Source organism: Nuphar pumila, chromosome 11 (genome assembly GCF_984573655.1).
Source record: "Nuphar pumila chromosome 11, dmNupPumi1.hap1.1, whole genome shotgun sequence".
Taxonomy (NCBI): Eukaryota; Viridiplantae; Streptophyta; class Magnoliopsida; order Nymphaeales; family Nymphaeaceae; genus Nuphar; species Nuphar pumila.
This window is the reverse complement of record NC_143259.1, coordinates 118,077,764-118,104,116: the sequence shown is the minus strand read 5'-3', so window position 1 is coordinate 118,104,116 and position 26,353 is coordinate 118,077,764. Positions and strand designations below refer to the sequence as shown.

At 36.0% G+C, this 26,353-nt stretch overlaps 1 protein-coding gene across 2 annotated transcripts in view; it reads left to right on the top strand.

Moving 5' to 3' along the window:
• Positions 1–13,696: 13,696 nt before the first annotated feature.
• Positions 13,697–26,353, top strand: part of LOC149823101 (rab GTPase-activating protein 22-like) — a 56,434-nt gene continuing 43,777 nt past the window's right edge. Inside the window, exons 1-3 of one of the 2 annotated variants that reach the window (XM_089981419.1) lie at positions 14,108–14,191; positions 18,195–18,293; positions 19,197–19,300. In XM_089981419.1, the coding sequence (XP_089837545.1) occupies positions 14,108–14,191; positions 18,195–18,293; positions 19,197–19,300 (287 nt within the window). Of the gene's footprint in view, positions 14,192–18,194; positions 18,294–19,196; positions 19,301–26,353 lie in introns of both variants that reach the window. The other variant, XM_089981418.1, reaches the window with a different exon arrangement.

The window sequence follows — 26,353 nt, the reverse complement described above, 5'->3', positions numbered from 1 at the left end:
TGATTTTTTTTTAATATCGATTTATGTATAAGTGTAGCACACAAATGCCATTGAACAAATCGTTGTAATGATAGATGTTCGTAACTAAAAATCAAACAAGCATTTAGCGTTGTGTACAGTAAAAATGCCACTGATTTGCTTTTATGAGTTGTGTTCCTATCGCGATTTACACAATGATTGATAAACGTCTGAAACGATTTGCACTAACATTGACCGTGCACTTTTACCGCAATTTGTACTGATGCACAATGTGATTTTTATCCAGATGTAGCCGACATAGACGTCATTATGTAAACCGTTATACCATCGTGATTTACATAATGACGTATGTCTTTTAGACAATGAGCTTTGTCTAAGTGAATGATGAGTACCATCGTGATTTACACAATGACGTATAAAGGCTACATGCTATCGCAATTTGTTTTTACGGGCTATGTCTATGTCAACGATATTTTCTAATCGCTTTTATGGGCAGTTGGGGTTTAGGGTTTAGGTTTAAGGATTTTGGGTTTTACTTCAACGATACAAATCGAGTTAACTTCTTAAATACAAATCGATTTCATTCACAAAGATATATTGGTCTCACCGTAACTTCATAACTACAAATCCACATTATTTACAACCACATTCATATACAAAAAATATTAGTATTTAGTTACAATACATCATGACCAATGGTTTGGCTTAGATATAATACATGACCATCATAAAGAAAGAAAAAAAATATCATCACCAGTATGAAACCCACGTCTAAAATAGTGATGTGCTTCTAATGCAATCCAGGTGCAGGAATGTGGAAAGCTATTTATGGGAGGACATTTATGTCAAACATATATCTATCTTTTAGAGACTCCCATTTTTACAGAAGAGATCACCAAAACATCCATATCGTTTATCGTCGAGTTCATTTCCTGCTGCAAAGCGATTTTATATGCAGCTGCGGATACATCCTCTTCATAAAAATGAGCTCATTAGTAATGGCAGCACATTGCATCATTTTCCTCGGACTGAAACTGATAAAGACTCTAGCAATGGTGCACCTTGAGAATATGTTTCACAAACTTCAGCTCAAGCATTGTCTCCTTGAAGAGCCGATGGGCTACATCATAAATCGCTTTTACGTATTTGTCATGAAGTATATCGAAAACAAATACCTAAAAGCGATTTATGATGTAGCTCATCGGCTCCTTCAAGGGGATAGTGCCTGAGCTGAAATTGGTGAAGCATGTTGTCAAGAGTGCACCAATGCTAGAGTCTCTAAGAATCAACCTTAGTCCGAGAAAAATGGTACAGTGGGTTGTCATTACTAATGAGCGCATTTTCTTGGCGATGATGTATCCGCAGCTACACATAGAATTGCTTTGCAGTAGGAAATGAACTCGATGATGAACGATATAGATGTTTTGGTGATCTCTTCTGTAAAAATCAGTCTCGAAAAGATAGATATGCGTTTGACGGAAATGTTGAAGAAGGAGAAGAAGAAAAAGAAGAAGGCGGAGAAGAAAAAAAAAAGAAGTTGCGCTGTCGCAGAAAAGAGGAAGAGAGGTTAAATAGACTAGGGTTTTACACATGGACAATGGGTCGGGTAGGGTTTTATATATATCTATATTAGGGTTTTATATTTTGCAGGGTTTTATGCATGTGTACCCAATCGACATGATGTTTAGACTTAGTAAAGTACGAATTGATTTAAGAATCTACCGCGACAACGATATATCTTTGTTCGCCTTTGTGAACAAAATTGATACTAGAAAACACATAATATCTTACAAATCGATATACATATCGCATAATATATTACAAATCGATATGGAAATTCAGCATAATAGCTTATAAATCGACTCTACAAAACACATAAAATCTTACAAATCGATGTACATATGGTAAAATATATTACAAATCGATACAAAAATTCAGCATAATAGCTTACAAATCGATATTAACAAACAAAACAATATCTCACAAATTGGTAGAATGTTACTACAACCGCGATTTACGATACATTGCATATACTGAGTGAATGTCGATACCGACTGTAGCATATTTGTCATGAAGTATATCGAAGATTAGGCAAATATTTTTCCAACTATAAAGTATGGTTTTGAAGCTGCGATTCAACTACAGCTTATGTATGGTGATTTGTATATGTGAATGGTAGATGAGACAACAATTTTCACTAATTGTATAAGCACTGAGCAACGATGATTTACCTACGGTATCAAAATTATAGCTCTATAGGCTAGATGAGACAACGATTTATACATGTGAATGATACATATTACAATAATTTATACATGTGAATGATATATTATTAAACAGAATTCACACGCCATTCCTGTGTTTCATAGCTTTTTGGATGAAGCCATTTTCATGAATGGTGATCCAAAAAATATTAACAATTCTATTTTTGTGGCTCACGATTCATGAAAATGACTTCATCTAAAAACTCTTTCTTTGTGAACAAAATCGATACTAGAAAACACATAATATCTTACAAATCGATATATATATATTGCATAATATATTACAAATCAATATAGAAATTTAGCATAATAGCTTATAAATTGACTCTACAAAACACATAAAATCTTACAAATCATTATACATATGGCAAAATATATTACAAATCGATACAGAAATTCAGCATAATAGCTTACAAATCGATATTAACAAACAAAACAAACATATGCCTTTTTCACCACGACACCCTGTGCATTTTTTGCCTAAGAATACCTTCTAACACTAAAGCCAAGTTGTAAGGCATAATCATTATAAAATTTATATGCAGCTTCCTCATTATTAAACTGCATTCCCTCTACGAAAACATAGTCAAGTGTACTATCATGTAGACTTGAGGTGCCTGCACCTTTGTCAAGTGCATTGTCATGATCGTCTGCTACCTAAACCCTAAATCCATACTATCTAAACCCATAACCCAAAATCCTAAACCCTACTATCTAAACCCTAAACACTAAACCCTACTACCTAAACCCTAAATCTATACTATATAAACCCTAAACCCTACTACCTAAACCCAAAACCCAAAACCCAAAACCCAAAAAGATAAATCCTAAACCCTAAACCCTACTATCTAAACCCTAAACACTAAACCCTACTACCTAAACCCTAAATTCATATTATCTAAACCCAAAACCCAAAACCCAAAACCCAAAACCCAAAACCCAAAACCCAAAACCCAAAACCCAAAACCCAAAACCCTAAACCCATAACTCAAAACCCAAAACCCTAAACCCTACACCATAAACCCTAAACCTTAAACCCTAAACCCTAATCCCTAATCCCTAAACCCTAAACCCTAAAGCCTTTGTACACCGCATACATCGTTAATCCCTTTTGTGATTTTTATTTACGTAGGGTAAGCATCACAACGATTTCTGAGCAGTACACATCTCTGATTGCTTATTGGATTTTCATTTACGAAGGGCGAACATTACAAGCCTTTGTTCACTGCATACATCGCTAATCCCTTTTGCGATTTTCATTTACGGAGACTGAGCGTTACAACAATTTTTAAATAGTACACATCTCTAATCACTTATTGGATTTTCATTTACGAAAGGCAAACATTACAAGCCTTTGTTCACCGCATACATCACTAATCCCTTTTGTAATTTTTATTTATGGAGGGTGAGCATTACAATGATTTCTAAACAGTAAACATCTCTAATTGCATATATAATTTTCATTTAAAAAGGGCGAACATTACAAGCCTTTGTATACCGCATACATCGCTAATCCTTTTTGCGATTTTCATTCATGTAGGGTGAGCATCACAACGATTTTTGAACAGTACACATCTCTAATCGCTTATTGGATTTTCATTTATGAAGGGCGAACATTACAAGTCTTTGTTCACCGCATACATCGCTAATCCCTTTTGCGATTTTTATTTACAGAGGGTAAGCGTTACAACGATTTCTGAACAGTACACATCTCTAATCGCTTATAGGATTTTCATTTACGAAAGGCGAACATTACAAGCCTTTGTTTCCTGTACACAACGGTAATCCCTTTTGTGTTTTTTATTTACGTAGGGTGAGCATTACAACGATTTCGGAATAGTACATATCTCTAATCGCTTATAGGATTTTCATTTACGAAAGGCGAACATTACAAGCTTTAACACTACAAGCCTTTGTTCACCGCATACATCGCTAATCCCTTTTGCGATAGAGGTGACAAATAATAGTCCAACTTATTTGTGTGTTTAGTAAAATTAAAAATTTATTTCAACCCAGAAAGATTTACATAATTTGTATACAGTCTTATAAAATTTGTATATAAAATTTGGTATACACAGTCTACAAAGTCTGTTAGAAATCTCTGTACATCATATTAATCCTGAGGGGGTCGCGTCGTTCATTGCCTTGTAAGTACTCTTAACGGCTGATTCTTTTTTTTCCCCATTTAGAAACTCAGTCAATTTTTGGCACAGTTTAGTGCGAAATCCCGATATATCATCCTGCAATAAAAATGTAATATGACACCAATATATAAATTGAGTCCCTAATAACAGAGGATAATAAAGAGCATACATCATCGAAATTAGGTTCTCGTCCATTATATATTGCTTCAATATACTTCATTATGAATACGCCATAATCGATGCCATTACTTTGTAAAGGAGCATGGCCTGCATAGAGCAAACTCCACTCGCCAATGTTGACACCCAAGATGTTTTTTAGGAATCTCTCTTGTAGTTAATGCAAAATATAGTAAAATTTGGGCCACTGTAAAAGATACAATACACTTATAGATAGAAACTTACCAAATGCATAATGTCAAGTTGTACACCAGTGTGAAAGTCCAATGAGTTGTAGCACCATAGTTGTTTTTCTCGTAAATCCAATAAGACCCAATGCTCAGCAGTTTGCCAGAGTGTAGGAATCAATATTTATGAATTGATAGACAAATTGTGTTAGGGATGTTAGGCCTAAACCTTGGACAAGAGGTTTGTTCACTTACCTTTTCACTTGACCAAAAGTCTTCGCAGTGATCATCGTTACCCTAGCATGGTAGTGCATCTTGAAATCCAATGGTTCATTGAACAAAAGAGTGATAATAGTAAGATTAAAACAAGAAGCAACAAGAGTAAATCATAAAAAAAAATAAACAAATAAAAGTACCGATATACCATGAAATAAGGGGTGGCGATGGATCTAGTATTACTTGTTGCGTTGCTTGTAATATACATGACGAAATCGAATATAGTCTGTTTGTAACAAATATAAACTTGTTAACATACATACCCATGGCATACATAAATATATAACTGATAGTGGTTTCATACGTACAAAATTACTGATAGTGTTCCCTTCTATAAATTTATCTTGCAGCCGATTGATGTTCTGTTGGAGATCTTTGCAGCATTTTTGCCCACTTTTTTTTATGGATATTCCACTGACATGAGCAGAATATTCAGTAAACGACATTGAAAATGTTTTCTACAGTACACAACACAAATCGAATATATGCCATAAAAGAGACAAATGTTGCAGAAACTAGTCACGAGGTTTAAAAAATATATGCCTGAATCACCATCGCTTGTCGTGTAGCTGTGGTCGTCAACTTCATCGCCATCGTTGTCCATCTAGCTGTCATCGTCTTCTTCGTCGACATCACTAGTCGTGTAGCTGTCATCATCTCCTTCCTCGATATGAATACCCCCTTTACGACGAAGCAGGTTATATGTTCATTTCACGAACACAAGAATTAATTATTGGTTCGTCTGTTCCTTAATCACGTAGCAAAGCGAAGCGACACCCTCCTGAACTTGTGCGACGTGTCATTCATATATAAAGGAAACATTATTTCACCTACCACACGTAAATTAATTGCATTGCGCATTAATTAAATAAAAAAAATATCATTTCATCTTACTTTTACAAAACTAGTCGATGCAATATGACGTATCAGTCTAAACATCATGTCAATTTATTTATTTATTTCTTTTTCGCAATTTATGAATCAGTCATTGTGTAAATCGCGATAGGACATATCGTTTATATTGACAAAGCTCGTAACAACAAATCACAATAGGACAAATATTGTTAAATTATGAAACTTAAAGTATTGTGGTTGTAAGTCAATTTGTATTTATTAAGTTACCTAGATTTGTATTTATTAAATTATCTAGATTTGTAGTCTGAACAATGTCTCGATTTGTGTGATGGGTTTTTAGGTGAGGGAGTGACCAGACCCCACTCGTTGTCTAAGTCTAAAACCCTAATCTATTTAACTTGTCTTCCTCTTTCTTTTCTGCGGCAGAGCAACTTCTTTTTTTTTTTCTCTTACGCCTTCATCTTCTTCCTCTTATTTTCCTTCTTCTTTCTTGTATTTTTCTTTTTTCTTTCTTCTTCTGTATTCCTTCTACTTTTGCTTGATGGATGGTGTTTGATGTTGATACCGTAGTTGTTTCATGGCGTGCAAAAAGATCTGTATAATCTTTAATGATGATTATAGTGGTTATCTTCTGTGGATACATCGATATATTCATGACACATACGACTGTGGCATATTTGTCAAGAAGTATATCGAAGCTTACACAAAATATAACAACCATAATCATCCTCAATCTTTGCCACCATACCAGAGCAAGCACAAATATTCTGTATGATAGACAGGTGGGTGCTGATGATAATCTATTTGATCTATTCCTACCGTCGGACTCTCAATCATTCGCAAACCATACTTTTCAGTTGAAAAAATATCTACCTAATCTTCAATATACTTCATGACAAATATGCTAGTCGTGCGGGCTGCATCTTCTCTGCCTGTTGGGATCCATAACTTTATCTGCTGCCAATATACATCATGACAAAAAACTTGCAAACGGATAAGGACCTCCATTGGTAGATAGATTTGCCTTCAATCGTTTTCAGTGACTACCGAAGGCCACTAAGTAAACTGAAAGTGTTGATGCTGATGATGATGTCGATGATGTCTGTTTCGAAGCACATAGCTATTTGGACATGGGTTGATGCTGATGATGATGTATGTTTTCTTTGATGTTGATGATGGTCATGTATTGTATCTAAGTCAAACCATTGGTCATGATGTATTGTAACTAAATACTCATGTAAATGAATGTGGTTGTAATGTACCGTTAAAAATATTTATAATAACGAGTGTTAAATATCTTACGACTGTTACTAAGAATGTTAATGATTACAACGATGTACACTAATGAAAGTTAAATGCTAAAGTGATAACGATTTGTACTAAGGAATATAAATTTCTGCAACAATCATTACTTATGAATGCAAACGATTACAACGATTTACAACATTGAAAGTTGAATGCTAAAGCCATAATGATATGTACTAAGGAATACAAAATCTTACAAAAATCATTACTTAAGAAGGCAAACGATTACTATGATTTACAGTACTAAAAGTTACATGCGTAAGCAATAACGATTTATACTAAGGAATACAAAATCCTGCAACGATCATTACTTGAGAATGAAAACAATTACAATGATTTACAGTACTGAAAGATAAATGCTAAAAAGATCACAATTTGTACTAACGAAGTCAAAATTCTGCAACGATGATTACTTAAGATTGCTAAACATTTCAACGATTTATACTACTGAATGATAAATGCTGAAACGATTCTAAATGATTTTAGACCATTTACCTCATTTAGTTGTAGACCGTCTAAGATAAACTTAGCATTATCTTGCTTTACATTAATTCTAGACCACCAGCCGATCTTTAGGAAAACCACAAATCGCAGGGCAACACTAAGGCCGCAACGCCACAATATGCTCCCACGCCTAGGTCTACAACATAAATATATTAGTAAGACTATAACCTTCAACAAATTTTTTTCTACTTTTCGATTTGTATCAGTCATTGTGTAATTCGCGGTAAGATAAATCATTGTACATGTATTGTATCTGAATCATTATACCAAATATTGTCCCAAAGCAATATACACAATGACGTCTGTATCGGTCAAGTTAACTTGATTTGTTCTTTACTAAATCTAAACATCGTGTCGATTTGTTTATTATTTCTTGTCTGCCATTTTCGAATGTCATTGTGTAAATCACGATGAAACGTATTGTTCTTTAGGACAAAGCTCATGAAGGAAAATCACAATAGCATATTCAAACAGATTTGGCTTGATTATTTGGTGGGATGGCTTTACAGATCGTGATAAAACACCTTCTATAAAAAAACAAATCACATTCTCTTATATACAACTGATTGCAAGCCAATCATGATCTTTTATAAAAAATAAATGTGATCACTTTTATTTATGAAAGAAGAACATTACAATGATCTGTTCAGTGGCACTTGTGTGTTATAATTATTAAAAAAAATAATTAAAGAATATTATGTTACAAAAAATAATTATAGAATTACAACAAAGAATTATAGAATTACAACAAATAATTATCGGGATAGAAAGAATCACTATTGTTTATTCAGTGGCACTTGATGACTCATATGGACTATGATATACAAATTGTCTCTTTTTTTTTCTTGGTGGACTCTCTATCCTCGGTGGCCTCTTGGTTCCATCAATCTTATTATAAACATTGGTCATCATCTCAACCAGTGACTGCATTTGTCTCCCCAAATTGCTCACCTCCTTCTGTAAGTCCTTATTCTCCCTCTCTAACATCTCAAACCTTGTGCTGAAGACTACGTTCTCTTTTATGAGCTGTGTTCGCTCCTCATCGTATACTGTTATTGAGGTAATTGTTATTGTAGTCGGAGGGAGACGATGGACGTGTTTTCTATGCTGGGATGTGGCATGATGAGGGACAAGAGAGAGGTATGGGTTCTCAATATTCTCAATCTTCAGATTTCAACGCATGGGTTCTCAATATTTTTGGAAATAGTTAGGATCATACTGTCGTTCTTTATAATCATACGCTATGGCACGGACACCTCCTTTGTTCCAGCTATCCAATTGTTCCCTGTAGCATTTGTGTCAATTCACATTCCTGACCCCACCACTATTCATCTTCCTTCTGACTTCCACAGGCTTCTTTGTGATAGACTGTCCCAAGCCAGATTGTAGGAGAACTCGACTACCATGCTGGAACTCGGCTTCATAATTGCTAAACAACCAATTATCGCGGTCAGACACTCTCACACCCTCAACAACAAGCTCTTGGTCCTCGTCCTCTCCATCTCCATACGGTCTCCACACAACCTGTATATTGGAGATTATGGTTTAGGTATAGATGATTATTCATGCTAATGAATGCTAAATATTAAAATTATTTATAATAACGAGTGCTAAATATATTATAATGACTGTTACTAAGAATACAAATGATTACTATGATTTACAGTACTAAAAGATAAATGATAAAGCAATAATGATTTGTACTAACGAAGACAAATTCTTGCAACGATGATTACTTAAGAATGCTAAACATTTTAACGATTTATACTACTGAATGATAAATGTTGAACCGATTATAAACAATTTTAAACCATGTACCTCATTTAGTTGCAGACCATCTAAAATGAACTTAGCATTATCCTCCTTGACATTTATTCTAGCTCACCGATCGATCTTTGGAAAACCACAAATCGCAGGGCCATATTAAGGACACAACACGATAATATGCTCCCACTCTCAGACCTAAAAAAATAATATATTAGTAAGACTACAACCTTCAACAAGCTTAGTCTACAAGTACTAAATATGTAATAAATAAATACCTGAACAAATGGCCAAAACCCCCCAACGGTTTTTATACCCTTACTCGCATGATAAAGTTGATTATACAAGTGTGCGAGCATAGCAGCACCCCATGTATAGTTGTCGACTTCATTTAAGTCTTCCAGGAACTGCAACCACAAGTAACTTATTCTCGAATCAAAACAATCGAAAAATAAAGTAAGACCAAAAAAATAAAGAAGAAAGCCACACAACTCTTAGTCAACTCTTTCAGATGCACATGTAGTGGACCGGCCTTCCCATTTATTATGAAAAGAAGAAACTTTCATCGATGTAGAATTGCTTCCACCAGAAATACATTGACTTTAGTTGTCCATTGACATTCCTATATGGGCCGTGCACTTTTCCCTTGCGTTATAGTTTGAATCCCGTAATAAGACAACATTGCCATGACACTTAAGGCTAGTAATCCGCGCCACATCTTGTAGGGTCATGGTGATATCAAAAGAATCAAACTGGAATGTGTTCGTCTGATGAATTCACTTATTTACCAGTTGGTCATGGTGTTCCAGCACGTTTCAAAATAATGTTGGTCCAGAAAGCCACCAAAGTGCATATTTTGTAATCGATCCTTCTTATATTCGCTTAGTTGTCCATACCACGATAGAACTACAGGCCACTGACACTGACCTTCGAGCTTTTCACCTGGTGGTCTACTTCTCTTCTGACCTTTCTGTAATACAAAATAGCATATTATTCATATTAATTGTAAATTAGTCTCATTTGTACTTATACACCTCGTTATAAACAATAATCGCTATAAATAATAATCATTGCACACACTATCACAATAATCGGTATATATAGTAATCAATATCACAGTAATTGCTATATAACCTATCACAGTAAATCGTTCACAGTAATCGCTATACATTAATCGCTATACATAGTAATCGCTATTACAGTAATACCTATCACAGTAAATCGTCACAGACATGATCGATTTACGTACCTTGGTCATAATTTTCTCCTCTTCATCCCCTCCCTCCTTTCTCTGCCTTTCTTGTTACTCTGCCACCTCCCATTGCTTTTCTACTTCTTCTATCATTCGCTCCATCGTCTCTCTCATCTGCTTTTCAATTTCTTCCTTCATTTCCCTTTCCTTCTCTTTCTCCTCATGCTTCTTCATTTCTCTTTCTTTATCTTCCTCGTTCTCCTTCTCCTTCATTTGTCTTTCCTTCTCTTCCCCGTCCTTCTCCTTCATTTGCCTTTCATTTTCTTCCTCATCCTGATGCTTCTTCTTTTGCCTTTCATCTTTCATCTTCATTATTTGCCTTTTCTTCTCTTCCTCCTCCTTCTTCAATTGTCTTTCTCTCTCTTCCTCCTCCTCCTCCTTTTTTTGCCTTTCTTTCTCCTCCTCCTCCTCCTCCTCCTCTTTCTTCATTTGCCTTGTCTGCCTTTGCTTATCAAAATATTCTTGCTTTATTAGTTGCCTTTTATTCTCTTCCTCCTCCTTCTTCTTCTTCAATTGTCTTTCTCTCTCCTCCTCCTTATTCTTTTTTTGCTTTTTCCTCTCATCCTCCTCATTCTTTTTTTGCCTTTCATTCTCCTTCTCCTTCTTCTTCCTTTGCCTTTCCATCTCCTCCTCCTTCTTCCTTTGCCTTTGCTTTTCGTTCTCGATCCTCCTCCTTCTTCCTTTGCTTTTTCTTCTCTTTGTCATCCTTCTTCATTATCTTTAGTTCTTCCTTATTCTTCTTTTGGTCTTCAGCCTCAATATCTGATGGATAATCCTCCACATAATACAATTCCAACTCTTTGTCTCTGTCTTTATTATTCTCAATCTTCATGTTATTTTGGTACCTTTGATAACACTCATATAGATAAGACTAACAGATAACTTCTCTAATATTCATTATATAGAATGGCGGGGGATTTCTTGTCTGACGAGCTTTAGACATTGTTAACTTGCACAACACATAAATTTAACCGCATCATTATATGTTACAACTGCCTCCCCAAGTATATAATAATACAAATTATCCTATTCGTTATACAATCACCAACATTACAAATCGTCGCAATATTTGGCTTCATAAGTAAACATCGTTGTAAGATTTAGCAAACTTAAGTACGAATCGAGGTAACTTCATAAATACACATCTTTAGTGCTTTAAATATATAAATCGTTGCTGCTTCAAACTTACAAATCATTGTATAAATCACAACCTTCATAAGTACATATCGTTGTAACGTTTGGCTTCATACATATACATTGTTGTACGATTTATCAAACTTAAGTATAAATTGTGGTATTTTCATTAAATCATTACTATTTCAAACATATAAATTGTTGTTGCATCGAACGTACAAATCGTTGTAGAAATATAGCCTTCATAAGTACATATCGTTGAAATGTTTAGCCTTCATAAGAACAAATCGTGCTAACTAACTGTTTTTCGACGCCTAGAAGGTGGATATGTACAAATCGATTTGTTTCAGTATGAAAATAAGTGTTATTTAGCATGAATAGTAAAACCAATTGTAAGATTTAGCATTCATATTTACAAATCGATTTATTTGGATAACGAAACCTTGGTAATCCGATAGTGGAGGAGAAACATTCAAAAGGTAGACGCAGCCGATGGTGGCAACAATGTTGTCACTGCACAAACGACGACAAAGGATGCTCCGATAGCAGCATACGATGAAAAAAGATGCTCTGACGACAACAGACGACAAAAAATGGTGCTCTGGCGACAACAGACGATGACAAAGAGTGCTCTGGCGATAGCAGAAGACGATACAACTGCTACTCCAGTGGCAGGAGATGATGACAAAGTTTGTGTCGTCAAAGGGAGCTCATGTTATAGCAGATGGTGCAAAAGTTTACTGCTTAGGGCGAAAATGAAACATTTGGACTATAAAGAGTTAACATTATTGTCGAACCGGCGTTTCACTTTTCTAGATGGAGGATCTTGAACCATCATTTCCCTTTTTTTGAATGGAGGATATTTTTGTCATCTTCCAGAACCGTCGTTTCATGGAAAGAATGACGGGAAAGGGTACTTATGTCTTTGCAATCACACCGGATTATGATGTTAAGTGATGCTGACAAACATGAGGATACGAGCCACACATGCTTACATATGTGGCGCTCGTTGGGACCCCCGAACACGCGATGTAGCGAACAACCGTCTTTGGGGGGGGGCATATAACCTGCTTCGGGTTAGGCAGACCCCTACCAGTTATACAACTATACCATTGGGGTTTGAACCCGTGACATCTCAACTCAAGGTGACGTGCACTAGCTGCTCCTATTAGACAAGTTGATTGATTGAAGGACATGTTACATACAATAAGAATTGCAATGAGCTGAAAATACTATTTCTATGTGTTGCCAAAATATGATTTTGTCAAAACCTAGTGTTAAGGATAGCGTTGTCAAAAACATCATCTTGTGAATAATGTTGAATTGCAGCATGGGAGCTGCCAATTCCATTCTCAATGCAGCGTTTTTGTCAACACCACTGTTCTCAAACAGCAGAAAGCATCAGAGAAACTGCAAAGCACCTCTGATTCAAAACTCCCGAAAGGAGAATAAGGTTTGTTAGCATTGCTAAGCCAACCTTGATTGACTCAACCAAATCCAAGCGCATGTTATAAACCTCTCAACACAAATAAGGAATAGAGTGGGACATCTAAAATCCATATACTCAGTTTTCGCAATAGAAATGACATCCAATTAATATTCATATTCAGATTTTAAGCCAATCGGATCCAAACTCGATAATAGCTTTTCTCACCTGCATGGGAATCCAAGTCCCGTCACATTGGATTCGGTAATGCCAACATTAGAACCGAACCCAACGGAACCCTACTTGGGAAAGAAAGACCAAGCTTGGAGAGGAGTGGTATATTTTGTAATTTTCTGGGTAAACGTGTCCGGAGTACGAAGGGAGTTACGCGGGAGGAAGGTGTAAGAAAAGTTACATTAAGGCTGGTTGACGCCATAACGGCTGCCTGGTTGTAAGAGAGCGAGAGGATTTAGCGGAGAACTCATTAATCCACCGATTAACTCTTTCTAATTGAAGGGAGCATCTCCTTCCCAAACCCATCATTATCTCCTAATATCGATCTCCCATGCCCCAATCTCCTCCCCTCCTGCTCGTCCCTTATCTCCCATCGCTAGCGATCGATCTGGATCCCGCAGATCGCCTTCTCTTCGATCCATCTCTCTGGGGATCCATCTCGTGATTGCTAGCGAAGAATCAAACGAATTCTTCTTCATTTTTTGCTAAATTTCTCCATTTTCCATCGATTTTTTGAGGTCGAATTCGTTCATTGGATCGATTTTGTATTGCTCTCCTCATTTTTTGAATATTTTCGTCATTTTTTCTTGTAATTGTTACAATTTTCGTTATTTTGAGTCGTCGTAATGTGGAAGAGTAGCGAGGACGCCGATTCGTACTATGAGATTCGGCCAGGATGCGAAGTACCCAAGACTCAATTCAGGATCAAGGTATGAAAAGAAAAAAAACTATTTTTAGAGTGTTTTGGTTCGATCCTGATGAATCGAGTTTATTTCTTTCTTTCTTTCTTTTTCCAATTGCTTGATGCTTTGATAATGTCGATAGATATTGTAAATGCTTGTGAACGGTTCAATTGGTGGGATCGTTCTTCTTCCTTGCCGTCTTTTTGGTGATTGAGATGTGGATTTGGCATTAGGATTTGGTTTTACTGGAGGCACAAACGATGATACCAACTACGCGATTGAATAATTTGGATTCAGGAAGGAAGCAAGTTCTTCTGATTTTCATTGCTATTGCTGGGATTAGTTAGGAAGATTGTTACCGGGTCGATCAATAGAAGGATGAAGTGGAAAATAGAAAGGAGGTGGCGGATTACGTTCATTATTGTTAGTATGATTCTTGCGAGTATCGAGTAGTAAAAAATTTGTTGAAGTGGTTGGAAATGCAGGTGAATCTAGACAGTAAAGTAGGGGCGAATGGGAGGCAAAGTTCAAAGTCGAAATGTGAACAAACAATCGTTGAAGAAAATCCAAATAAAGGCAATAAAACGTTGAGTGCCATCTACCATGCATCATTTTTCTGCCCTTTTGGTGTTATCAGGAACCCTTGAACAGGATATCGAGACTCCTCCCTTCAGTAGGATTATGTTGAATGTAGGAACTATCCTTGTTGTTGCTATAATTTGATAATTTCCTATTCATTGTTTTGGTGATTGCTCTCAAACTGAATTCCATTCTTCATGATCTGAGTGCTGCGTGCATTTGAGATTTCAGATATGTTACAAAGTTGCTTGTTACTGTAATTGTCAATGATTTCTATTAGTGGGTGATGACTAGTATGATTGCTGAATGCTTGAATGTTGGGCTTTCGTTCTTATGTGTTGTGAGCTGGAAATTCATGTTATCATATTGCAACCACCATTGCCAATATTGTCGATTATTTTGCAGTGGGCATCTGTTGTGATTTTGGGGCCTGCACCCAGAATCACACTAGGTCAGATCTGATATTGATGCGATTAAGGAACACATACAATCATAATAAAACCAGCAAATAAGCAAATAACCACAAGACAAGAAGGTTTTACATGGTTCGGTAAAACCTCCTAACATCACCATCTTTTTGGTAAACCAGTGTTTTACACTTCCAGTGGACTTTCAACCTCCCACACAGCTGATATATGACTTGAATGTTTAATTTCCTTAGGTATTGGTAGATCTCTCTCTTAATATCAATTTATAATCTCAAAATTGGGGAATGGTTTTTGGGAGTCTGCTACTTCAGGATTTGTTCTCCTACTTGAGCGAGGCTGTTAACTGGAATTTCACATGCTTATTGCTTTTCTGTTAGGAAGTTGTATTACAGTACTTTGAATGTACTCATTAAACTTGAGAACCCCTGAGTCTTAAGATATTGTGGAATTTTGCAACTTGTTCAGGTTGGATCAAGTTGATGGAGTGATTTTTCCCTGTTTCTTTAATGAATGACTTGTATCTTGGATTTTGGAATATAAGACAATATCAGTTTTCTCTGTGACTAAGAAAGCTTATGCTATGCAACCATGAATCTCCTGGAACATTAATCTTTGTGCAGGATAGATCCACATGATATTAAATTTGACTGGATCCCACATGTTGCATGGCACGATCTATTTAATACAGAGCATGATTCAAATCAAGTGAAACTAGCACGATGTTTGGCCATGCTATATTGCTGTCATCTGGGTCATTGGTTTTGTGTCTTTCACCAAAAACCTATTTTCACATCAAAGTTGACTTATCCATAGCATGTCAAGTTATAAACAGACCACTTAAATGAACAAGGCTCAGATCTTCAGGCTGGTCTATTCCATAAAAATTCATTCATTCACCTAGATCAGGGGTGGAGCCAGGAATCTAAACTAGTCTGGGCACAAATGCACAGTAAAAAATAAATCAAAACCCTAAATTCTAACGACATGATTCATAGACATGCTAATTGAAAAAGAAACATAAAACCCCTAAAATTCTAACCAAAATCAAGCATGGATTCATAAATCATGTTTGATGTTGATTAAAAAAAGACAAAAATGCCTAATTAAATATTCATGACATTTAAGAAACCAAATAAAAAACTTAAATTCTAACAAAAATCAAAGGTTTAGGGGTTTGATAAGTAATAACCAAAACAAGCATTCATTAATGGAATCATTTTAATGAAATATAAAAACAAAAAGTAACACAAAAAACCCCAAAAATTGTAATTAAACATTTGTATCATTTGGAAAAATGCAAACCAATACCCTAATCACTAAAAAAATCATGGTTTTATGTTCATTGAAAAAAACCCTAATATTCTAACTAAAATCAAGTGTTCATTACATGACTAATGCTAATTAAAAACATACAAAAACCTTAAAACCCTAATTAAACATTCATGCTTTTTAAAAAAAACTAAATAAGAAAACAAAAACCCTAGCAAGCATCATACATTATGCCAAAAAGAGAAAATAAAGCCCCTAAAATCAAAACATTCATGCTATTATTAGATAATTCCTAATAAAAAGAAAAAAAAATTAAACCCATAATTAAACATTTATGTCATTTGAAAAAGTTCAAATCAATACCTTAATTTCTAAAAAAATTATAAATTTATGCTAACTGAAAAAGACCTAATTGTCTAACCAAAATCAAGCATCCATTACTTGCCTCATGCTAATTTAAAAAAAAACACAAGAACCCTAATCCTAAAATAGGGCATGCAAAAAAAAAAAATCTAGTCGGAGAGAATCGAGTGGCAGATGGACGGACACAAGGCATCGATTAGAGAGAGAGAGAGAGAGTACCTAAGAAACAACATTTCCCCAGACAATTTCATCTGCACCCTTCTTCGTAATTGGAGACTACAGTAAAAACCTCTTGATCATTCCTATAGGAAGACTTCTTCCTTCCTTCTCTTTTGGGTTTTTTCCCTTGTTGATTCTTACGAGTAGCTATGCCTAACAAAGAAAACTATCTAACCTTCCTGGATTCCTGCGAAATGAGGGAAGGAGGAATGAGAGGACTAGCAGAAGTAGGTGTCATTGCCGCCTCTGGTGAGAAGAGGAGAGAGAGAGAGAGGGGTATCATACTCCCCTTTGAGTCGGGATTAGGTGGGTCGTGCGCGTGCCCCCTTTGGGTCTGGGCCATCAGGCACGAGTGGTGCCCACCCTGACCCAGGGCACTGCCCACCTGCCTTGCGGGTCAGGGTGGTTACAACCCACATACCCTACGGGTTAGGGTGGGCACTGCCCACCCTGACCCGTACCCCTTTGGGGGTTTTTTGTGGGTCAGGGTGGGCACGTGCTCACCCTCCCCACAAGGTGGCTCCGGCCTGACCCAGATATGTTTTGATGACATGAGATTCTACTTTCTTATATTTGAATATGAGCTATACACTGGGAGGAAGAGATAGGTGCATAGACACTGGAGAAACAAGGTTTCTATCTGAAGATCTGGATTTTGCAGTTTTGCTAAGAGGTTTGACCTTATTTTTTGAAAGAAACAAGGTTGTTGCCATAGCGATTAAGATTTGATTACAACACATTCTACAGTTTGAACTATATTCTCCAAGAATAGATTATAATGATTGACATGCCCTCAACTATATTTTTATTGAAGGCTGGTTGGTGCTTTCACCTAGCACTCACAAGGAAATGTATCATGAGAACTGCACTCACAAGTGTGTCAGGAAAGCTTTCTTTCCAAACATTTTCAGTTCCATGTTGTCTTGTTTCCTTTCATATGCAAAAAGACTTAGGGTTGCTAACCTTCATATTAACAAATGGAAAGCCTGGACATGTTTCTCTCAAATGGTGGAAGCTTGTTTAGGTCTGAACATTTTTCATAAGATTGATTTTCATTTTTTTGTTAAAAGTTCAAAATGCACACAATACATGGCATGCACTCACATGCAAGCATATAAAAAAGGATGGCCATTGACCAATGATTGATGGAATGAACTATTATCTCTATGCAGAACAGAAAAAGAACACTCAGTGAACGAGCATGGCGTGCTGCTTTTACAGAAGAAGGCCGTGTCCAAGTTGGTGATACACTTGGCCGAATTCATCGATGGGTAAGAATCAAATAGTGTCTACTTACAGTCAGTCATGCTGAGAAAGAACAAATGCATAAGCTTTCACTCAGTCATGCTTAGAAAGAACAGATGCACTACTGAGGCATCATGAGTTAGTTTTCACGCCCTAGTCTAAAGTGCTAGTGTGTTTTGGACTCAATGCTTATGTCTTAGAGATGAATGTTGTGAAAATATCCATTATTTTTTGTGATATAACTAAATCTGCTGTGCAAATATGACATATGAATCTGTTATTTTTGCTACAGAATACAGATACTTCTACAAGGTGGACTGGACTAGTTTCTAAACTTCTCAATATGTGTAGACGTGTGCAACATGTTGCATTTTCCATCTCTATATCATTACCAGCTAACATACTAATTGCAAAAATCAAACAAAAAAGACAAAATATGTATAGGAAATCTGCACAATTTTTGTTTGCCTGACAGGATGGATAAACTGTTTCTTGGGCCGAAGAAAATTCCCTAGCAGCTGTATTTATTCCTCAAGAAAGTTCTAGTTTAAAAGGAATTGAGTCTGGGATGAAAAACTAGACTCTGATTTAATCAGCTTTGATATCTAATACTCCCTGTTCATTTTTCTTAATCTCATGCATGTATTTTCTGCTTCACTTGTATTAATTAAGTCTTATTTGGTGGGATTAAATTGTCTTACCTCAGTTGATATTTTATTACCTTCAATTACGCATGTAATTTCTTCTCAAAAAATGATTGTAGTAAATATAGTTCAGTGGTCAATGGATACGTTTACCTTTTGCTCATGATACATCTTGTTCTTACTGTAATATTTGAAGGGTTTTTCATGTTAATGAGTTTTTAATTGCCCTTTCCATGTTCAATGTCTGATTGATGGATTTATGCACTTTCTTATTTTCCTGATTAGGGAATCCACCCATCCATCAGAGGAGAAGTTTGGGAGTTTCTTCTTGGTTGTTTTGATCCCGATAGCACTTACGAAGAGAGGAACCAAATAAGACAACGTAGGAGGTATCTAAATTTCTTAAATGCTTCCCTAAGTTTGTTGGTATCCATAATAATCCTTTCAAGGTTTTAGAATTCTACTCTCTTTACTCCAATATGAAGAAAACTTGAGTTGCCTAGAAATATCAGCATGCATCCTTGGCTATAATTTTCTCTTTTTCCTTTTCTTCTTCAATAAAGTTTAAGTGAATAACATTAAGAACATTTCAAATGGAGTACATGAAAAGATTCAAGGAGGCTTCAATCACGAACCAAAAGTCCACCAATCTTCAACTTGAGTAGATAACAAAAGTGTTCTCTAAGGACACACTTACAACACCCACAAAGGGAACCACAAAGTGTTCTAAAAGAACACTCACAAATCCGATAAAGGGGATACACAAGAAGGCAATAAAAAAAAATATTTTATTCAATGAAAAGAGTGTGCAAAAGCATACAATACAAGGAGGGGAAGACCCCTATATATACACAATCATGAGGGAGAGTTAGAGGGAAGACAAAAAGAAAGGGAAGAAGGCCCATTCCCATTAGCTAGAAATCTAGCTGTTGGGAGAGCCCAATGGCTAGAAATCTAGCCGTTGGGGGCTTAGTCAAACTTAGTTTGACTAAGTCCAAAACAGTTCCAAAAATAATAACTTAATAAAAGCTATATATATATATATATATATATATATATATATATATATATATATATATATATATATATATATATATGTCACATAGGTGCGGGTGCGAATGCGGCACTTTAAAAAAACTTGGGTGCGGGGGGTGCGGGAGGGTATATATATTTTAATATATATATATAATTTTTTTAATATTTTAATATATATATGTATATATATATATATAACTTATCCATAAATCAAGCTCCCAATGAGATTCAAATTTGGGTTCAAATTCAAATGCAAAAAATTCATACTGAATCAGGATCTGATTAGTTAATCGGGTTACAAGCGGATTCAATCATTCAACAATAAAACAATTGCTTGAAATTGGAGCAAATCTCTCCCTATTTAATACAGAAATCTTCCAATGCATTTATGACAAAGCTCTGTAAAAAGTATAAAAGAATGTACATGGCTCAACTTTTTATGACAAAACTTGTAAAAGCAGTAAAAGAATGTACGTGGCTCAGAACATTTAATGCAAAACATTTCAAAGCTTTGTAAAATACGCGGCTGACGCTGGGATGGCTCAACTTTTTATAACAAACTTTTATAAAAATATTAACAGAATGTACGTGGCTCAGAGCATTTAATGCACAACGTTTCAAAGCTTTGTAAAATACGTGGCTGACGTTGGGATAAAACTTTAAATATTTTTAAATTTCCGACGTGAAGCATCTTTTTCGGGGGTACCCCTTGGGGGTGGGGGGGGCTTGAGGTACCCCATTCTCGAGGTACTCTTGAGCCCCTTTCTTTTTTTAAATTTTGGACAAAAATAACCTTGGGTGCAAGTTGACTGCACCCAGGGTGACATTGACCGCACTGGGTACCGCACTTGCACCTGCTTCACATCGTGTCAACGTGGGTGCGACGACCTCTATGCTGAGTCCATGTGACATAATATATATGTATATACATATTATTGTATATACATAATATATATATATATATATATATAATTACACATATACAGTTTAACACTCCCTCAAACTTACGGTAGAATAACCAAAAGTTTGCGTAGAAGAAAGTGAAATCTAGGAGCAGCGGGAGGTTTGGTGAAGAAGTTTGTCAATTGATACTCTGATGTGACATAAGGTAGTTCAATAATCCCTTGAAGGTATTCCTCTCGCACATAGTGGAAGTTCATCTCAACGTGCTTTGTTCTTTTATGAAAGGTGTTGTTGGCAACGTAGATAACACTCTTATTGTCACAACACATCTTTGACGCTCCTAGTATATGGACTCCCATATCAGCCAACGGTCTTCTCAGCCAAACTACCTCCATTGTGATTGTGGCCATAGCCCGGTTACTCAACTTTAGTTGAAGAAAGAGAGACATTCTTGTGCTTTTTGCATCTCCATGAGATTAACGATTCATCTAGAAAAATACAGAAACCAGTGGTTTGAATGCCTATTGTTGGGATCTCATCCCTAATATTCATCGGTATATGCAAGTGATATTGTTCATAATGAAATACATTGATTCATGGTCAATACATAACTTTGCTAAACCTATCATACTAGGCTTTAGGTATCTATTTCAACCCATATAATGCCTTTTATAGGCGAAGAGTCTTTCCTTGAGGAAGACTCATACCAAGGGGTGCCTCTATTTATAATTCTTCCATAAGATTTTCATTTAAAAGGCATTTTTAGCATCGATTTGGTATATAGACCAGTTTTTAATTGAAGCCACTGCAATAAGAGTTCTAATCGTGGTCATGCAGGCAACCGATGCAAAGGTTTCTTCATAATCAATGTTATGTTCTTGCAAATATCTCATTGCAACTAGCCTAGCTTTATATCCCTCAAGGGTTTGTAAATGTATCCTCAACGAGATACTATGATCAAGACGTCAATATTCTTGATAAAGAATGGCGCACATGCACAAAAAGAACACTTATAACACTTGTGCATACAAGCACAAAATCACAAACTTCTCACAAATGCACCAAAGGCATAAAAACAAATATTTGAACTTTATTAGGAGCATGAGCTTTGACTAAAAGCCATAAGAATACAAAGGGGGGGAAGCCCCTATTTATAGGCAAGCAAAGGAGCCACATAGGGGGCTCCCAAGAGAGTCGTTGGGAGCCCCCAACGGTCACATATGTGACCGTTGGAGGCTCCCCAACGACTCTTTGGGGAGCCTCCCTATGTGGCACATATTACAAAAACAAAAAAATAAAAGAAAAAGAAAAAAAAGAAAAAAGGAAAAATAAAAAGGAAAAAAGTTACAAGCATATTCCAAAATAGAATATGCGTAAAAGAGGAATTTACAGAAATACCCTTTTTGGGTGAACAATGAGACAAAAGGAAATATATAAATATATATATATATATATAGATACATATACATATATACATAGTTCATATGTATATGTATCTCTTTCTATATATATTTGATATTACAATATCGATACATAATTTAACACCCCCCTCAAACTTAGGGCATGATGACCGAAAGTTTGCCAAGGAGAAAGTTGAATCGTGGTGCACATAAGGCTTTGGTGAAAAAAATCTGCCAACTGATATTCTGAAGTAACATAAGGTAGATCAATGACTTCTTTTAAATAGGCTTCACGAACATAGTGACAGTCCATTTCAATGTGCTTAGTCCGCTCGTGGAAAGTATGATTTTTGGCAATGTAAATTGCACTCTTGTTATCACAACATAGCTTAGTAGGCCCTTCAATAGTGATCCCCATGTATTCAAGCAGCTGATGGATCCATACAATTTCCATGGTAGTAGTTGTCATGGCATGATATTCGGCTTCAGTTGACGATAGAGACACTTTTTGTTGCTTTTTACATCTCTACGAAATCAGTGAGTCTCCTAAGAACACACAAAAAACAGTGGTGGAGTGACGGTTATTTGGGTCACCTGCCCAATCAAAGTCAGTATAAGCAATTAATTTTAAATCAGAAGAAGGGGACAGAAAAACTCCCTTATTTAGAGTACCCTTTATGTATTTTACGACTCGCAAGATGACACTCATGTGGGCGAAAGTTGGTGCATGTTGAAACTGGCTTGCAGTATGAACTGCATGAGAAATATCTGGTCTGGTGATACTCAGATACATAAATGATCCAACAAGCTGTCTGTAGGGAGTAGGATCCGGAAGGGGAACACCATCATCAATCTTCATTTTAGCCCCTACTATAGCAGGAGTTTCACAAACCTTTTAATCTGTAATACCTGATCTGTCAATGATCTCAGAAGCAAGCTTAGTTTGAGACAAGAAATACCCTCTCTGAGAGTATGCTACTTTAATACCAAAAAAATATGTTAGAAAACCCAAATCAGACATTTCAAATTTATCTTTTAAAATTGATTTTATACTCTTAACTCCGTTAGAATCACTACCAGTGATGAACATATCATCCACATATAACAGCAAGATCACAATCCCTGCATTGGATTTTCTAACAAACAAAGCAATGTCACTTTTCGAAGGCGAAGCACCTTTATTTTAGGAGTCTCTATTCCAGGAGGAGCATCCATATATACTTCTTCATTTAGATCTCCGTTTAGGAAGACATTCTTAACATCCATTTGATAGATGTTTCACTTGTTGATTGAGGCAACCGTTATAAGACATCAGACAGTGACCATTCGAGCCACCGGGGTAAAGGTCTCTTCATAACCAATCCCATATTTTTGACTATACCTCTTTGCAACCAGACAGGCCTTATATCTCTCGAGGGACACATCACTCTTAGTCTTAACCTTAAATACCCATCTACACCCTATTGCTTTCTTACCTTTAGGAAGGTCTTGAATTTCCCATGTCTTGACTCTTCTCAGCGCTCTGAGTTCATTATCCATTGCGGCTATCCATTCAGGACATTTCCGTGCTTCCTCGAAGTTTATAGGTTCTATGTAAGAATGAATGACGCTTAGACAAGCTCTATGTTTAGGTGAAAAAGATTTATATGAGATAAACCTAGAAGGAGTTTTTTTATGTCTTTCGGTCCTATGAAGGTTCTCCTTACTTTGAGGAGTAGTTCTACTAGTATCATCATATCTTTCAAGAGCACTTCTGAAGGTGTTTCTATCTCTATGAGTATAGATGATGGGATCTCTAGGAGGTTCCTCATCGATATGTTGATGAAATGGAGAGGATACAGGACTGGTTTCTTTGGTTTCATTTTCATTTGAGTTATTCTGATTTGACTCATCATCACTAGTATCATCTCTTTCAGTTAAAAGATCAAATAGAAAGCAATAGTTTACATTCTCGGCATTAGATTCAAGATTTTCGAAACCACTGAGATTTTCCAAAAAACTTGCATTTTTGGAAGCATATAGTTTATCATTTTTAATATCATAACATTGAAAACCCTTTTGAGTTTCGGAATAACCAAGAAAAACACAAGGAATGGCCTTTGGGGAGAGTTTGTCATTTTTATCAGTAAGGACAAAACATTTATATCCAAAACCCCTTAACATGCTATAATCAGGTTCTTTCTCATACAATCATTCAAATGGAGAAATCTTGTTCAAATTTTTTGATGGGAGTCTATTTATGAGATAGACCGATGTAAGGGTTGCCTCAACCCATAGTCTTTTTCGAATATTCTGCGAAATGAGCAAGGTTCTAGTGGTTTCAATGATATGCTTATGTTTTCGTTCAGCCAACCCATTTTGTTGTTGGGGTTTTTGGACAAGATTTTTGATGGAGAATTCCATGACTTTCAAGATAACTTTTGAATTCATTTGAAAGATATTCGCCACCGGAGTCGGTCCTAAGAATTTTTAAACTTTCATTGAATTGATTTAAAACCATCATATGAAATGTTTTAAAAATTAAAAAAACTTCATGTTTATGTTTAAGAAAATAGATCCAACAAAATCTAGTGTAATCGTCCACAAAAATAACATAGTATGAGAATCCTCCTTTAGATATCACAGGAGCCGGACCCCATACATCAGAGTGAACAATTTCAAAAGATTTTGTTCTAAACATGGATCTTTGAGTAAATGGTAGACTTTTCATTTTCCCAAGAATACATTCATTACATACAAAATTCTCATTACAAAGATGCTTAATAAAAGACAAATAAGAGATTTTAACAATGTTGGGATGCCCTAGTCTCTTATGCCATACATGAATATCTTTGTTTCGAGCAACATTACAAAACTGATTCTTGGGAATTTGGAGAAAATCAACATAGTAGAGGTCTTCTCTCCTAGAGCCTTCCCCAATCAACTTCCTAGACTGGCGATCATGTATCCAACATTTATTAGAAGAAAATTTTATATCACAACCATAGTCCGAGAGTTGAGAGACCGAAAGTAAATTTAAGTTTAATTTTGGTATAAGACGAATTTTTGGAACAAAGAAATCTTGTTTTTCAAAATTGCCTATTCCTTTAATTTCAAGAAGTATTCCATCTGCTGTTGAGACAAAAGATGAAAGAGAATTTTTAGAAAAAATGGAAAGAGAACAAGCACTTTGAGTCATGTGAAAAGATGCACCGGAATCTAGGAGCCAAGATGTCTTACCGATAGGTGAAGAGGATGATATAGCGGCTCCGGAAATGCCTCCCTTGAGAAGAGGTTGTAGAGCATCCAAAATTTGTTGAAGGGAAAGAGGCCCATTTGATGAAGATGGTCGTTCCTCTGGTTAGGATGCCATAGCCGCAACAAGTATTTTCTTCCATTTGGGGTAAATGGGTTTGATATGCCTAGGTTCTTTACAAAAATGGCAAGTTAATTTGCTATAGTCTCTTTTGTCATATCGATCATTTCTTCCTTGACCTTGATTTTTGAAATGAGGAGGTTTGTAGGCCTTCATATTATTCCTGGGTCTTGACACGACATTTACCCCTTCATAATTATTTTGAGAAGAAAAGGTAGCAAGGATGCTAGGATTATTCTTACCAATCCCCATACGGGTTTCCTCACCACTTAGCTTAGTGATTACATCTTCAATGGAGGGAGATGTGAAGGCGGATAGAAGAGAGCACCAAATTTGTTCAAATTCGGGTCTAAGTCCATTTAGAAAATTAAAGAATCGATCTTCCTCTAGTTGTTTGTGTCTTAATTCGATCGCTTCTCTGCTCCATTTTGGTTCGAGCATAGCGAACTCGTCCCAAATAGAAGATAGTTCGGCAAAATATTCCCAAATAGACATATCATTTTGTTGAAGGGTCAATGCCCTCTTTTGGAGGTAATACTTGTGTGATAAGTCCCTTGAAGTATACATTTTTTCAAGGTACAACCAAGCTTCAGAGGCATTTTTGAACTTAATGATGTTGGCGTTGATCTTGGTTTTTACGGATGAAAAAATCCAAGACAAGATTTTGAAGTTCTTCATCTCCCACTCATCATGCCTTTTTTAATACTCTTCTAGGGCTTTTTGTCTATCTTCCCCTTTGAGAATCTTAA